The sequence below is a fragment of the Branchiostoma belcheri genome, unplaced genomic scaffold, assembly GCF_001625305.1.
Source record: "Branchiostoma belcheri isolate BF01 breed outbred unplaced genomic scaffold, Haploidv18h27 scaffold20, whole genome shotgun sequence".
Taxonomy (NCBI): Eukaryota; Metazoa; Chordata; class Leptocardii; order Amphioxiformes; family Branchiostomatidae; genus Branchiostoma; species Branchiostoma belcheri.
The window spans coordinates 3,021,990-3,024,470 of record NW_017803491.1 but is presented as its reverse complement, the minus strand read 5'-3'; the positions used below and the strand labels follow the sequence as shown (position 1 = coordinate 3,024,470).

Below are 2,481 nucleotides of genomic sequence, written 5' to 3'. Positions count from 1 at the left end.
CCAAAGTATGACATTCCCATTATTCACCATTAAGAAATCATAGAATTTTTGCATAAATTATGCAAAGTAGGTCATCATTTGCATAATTAGTATCTGTTGATGTTCTGCCTGCCATAGGTTACATACATTACATGTATGAAAGTAGTATAATGTAAAACACTGTAATCATAGAATTTCCTCATTAATTATGCAAATAAAGTCCTCATTTGCATAATTTGCATTTAATCATGTACATCTCTCTCTCAGCTACCTACACACCAAACATTATGAAAATATGTTGTTCCTATCTGGACTTATTGGCTTTTAAACATTTCGCCAGAAAGTGCCATGCAGTTCCAGAACAAGCTGCTAGGGGGACCAAACTCACACCACTTATTCCTGACAGGAAAACCAATCTGTCACCAAAACATCAAGACCACAGCATGTTCAGGACAAAAGATACAAAAACCGGAAGTTCTGCTGCAGTACCAAGGTCATCCACCAGGAGGCCCATATTTGACCTTGACGTTTGTCTTCCTAAGACTTACCAACATACGAAATATCATCATAATCCATAAAGGCGTTCTGAAGTTATGCTGACCACAAAGTTGCGGAAACACACACAGACATACATACATACATACATACAGACAGACGCCGCCGAAAACAATACCTCCATTTTTCATGGAGGTAACAACAGCGACCTTCAGACAGCAGAGCACCAGGGCAGAGGCAGAGGGTAGCGTCGCGTACGAGAGTTCCGCTCGGCCTTTCGAGGATATCCCAGGGCCGAAGGGTCTACCCCTCATCGGGACGGCGTGGGACTACTCTCCTTTTGGTACGCCATGGTAAGGAAACACCGACCTAATTTTATGGGTGATCATGACATCCGCGCGCGCATTTATTTTCGCCTGTTCTCCAAAAAAAAAAACAAGAAGCCATAGGCGACAATTCTCCGTGAAGTATTATATATTGCAACAAAAAGAAGTAGCCATTGGCGACAATTCTCTGTGAAGAAAATAAATCGAACAAAGAAAAATTGTTTAAACGCGCGTCGGCTCAGTCATCTTAAGTCGCAACAACCAATCAGAGATGCGAAATGCCGACACGTGACGCGGGATTTGGGGAAGGGCGCGCGATGCCCGAAATATTTTTGCGTCAATATTCAGCGCCGTGTTTCAAGAGATTAATACCGAGAAACAAATTCTTTTCTTGTTTTGAACGCATAAACATGCATTTCCGCTAATCTAGTATGATTCAGGGTTACTTTTTTTTACCTGCCATGGCCAGATTATCTAAAGATGTGTGTATTGTGTGTACAATCTACAGAAAGAGAAATGTACATCAGGTCTGATCATCCGATTTTCACGTTTCGGTTTTTTGGACTCGGTTCATGAACGTATTTTGGTTTGGCTCCTGGAATGTGCGAAAAAATGACTCCGGGGACTGTCTACAGGGAACACTCGCACATTCGCGGTGTATCAGGACAGCGCGACTGGTCGGCATTAGCGCAGTCCCTGCAATTAGTAACAGTTGCACATCAATCCGGCCGAAAGCATGATTGTGTTACACAGGCTACTTCTTCATATACCGGCTCATACTACAAGACGCCTTTACAACTAGCAAATCATAAAATTACCCGATCTACTAGTACTGTATGTGCGGTTTACCAGCCCCAGACCACATCTGACCACGAGGCAGAACACATTGATGGGTTGCTCAAAAATATTGTCCATGTTTACAAAGAGCTGCTCCACTAACACTATGGAGCGGCCCAACCCAAAAATATTGGCCATGTATCGTTGCTAGGACGACCGGCCAGTTGCTACGTGACTAAATACACGCCGCCACTAGGTCGCCACACCCGACCAGTTTGAAATCGATAGGATTACGTTATCGGTATTAACATTTCCTAATGTTGACCATCAGCCCCGCCGCGACTTACTACCGGTGACATAAACGGACGACAACATTTCAACGGCATGGGGATGTTTCGAAAATAACCATTTACTCCAATATCAAAACAGCTACGGTAAAAATAAAAAAACGTGCATCATCCCGGACATAATGCAACACCACATGCGAAATTACACAGAAATGCGACGTACGGAAGAATGCGTTTTGGCTGCGAACATCTTCCAAAAAACTTGGCATCTCTTAACCATGGGCAAAAACATCTGGAACCACTTATCAAAACCACCCCGTATCTGCATGAACTTTTACCCCCCCCACTGCTATTCCAAACAACGCGTTTTTCTGGACCATTCCAATTCGCCTCGTAATTGTAGGGGTGCGTCTGCGATATTACATTGACCGCGAAAGCGCAACGGCAAAAATACACATTCGTGCATCAACACGGGCATGCCCGCAGACGGCGTATAAAAGTGCGTGCCGATTACACAAAGAGAACCCAGTGTTTTGACTGCGAACATGAAAAATCAGCCGATCACAACACTCCGTCCGGAGGTCCTGACCTCCTTCACGGAGTAATAAACAATAATA

At 43.9% G+C, this 2,481-nt stretch overlaps 2 protein-coding genes across 2 annotated transcripts in view; both read left to right on the top strand.

Annotated features, from left to right (window-relative positions):
* The window catches only part of LOC109469157, a 17,444-nt gene that overhangs the window by 5,467 nt on the left and 9,496 nt on the right, over nt 1–2,481 (top strand). The window lies entirely within an intron of this gene.
* Nucleotides 1–2,481, top strand: part of LOC109469134 (cytochrome P450 10-like) — a 24,449-nt gene that overhangs the window by 14,759 nt on the left and 7,209 nt on the right. Inside the window, exon 11 of the mRNA XM_019767533.1 lies at nt 670–817. Coding sequence (XP_019623092.1) covers nt 670–817 — 148 coding nt within the window. The remainder of the gene's footprint in view (nt 1–669; nt 818–2,481) is intronic.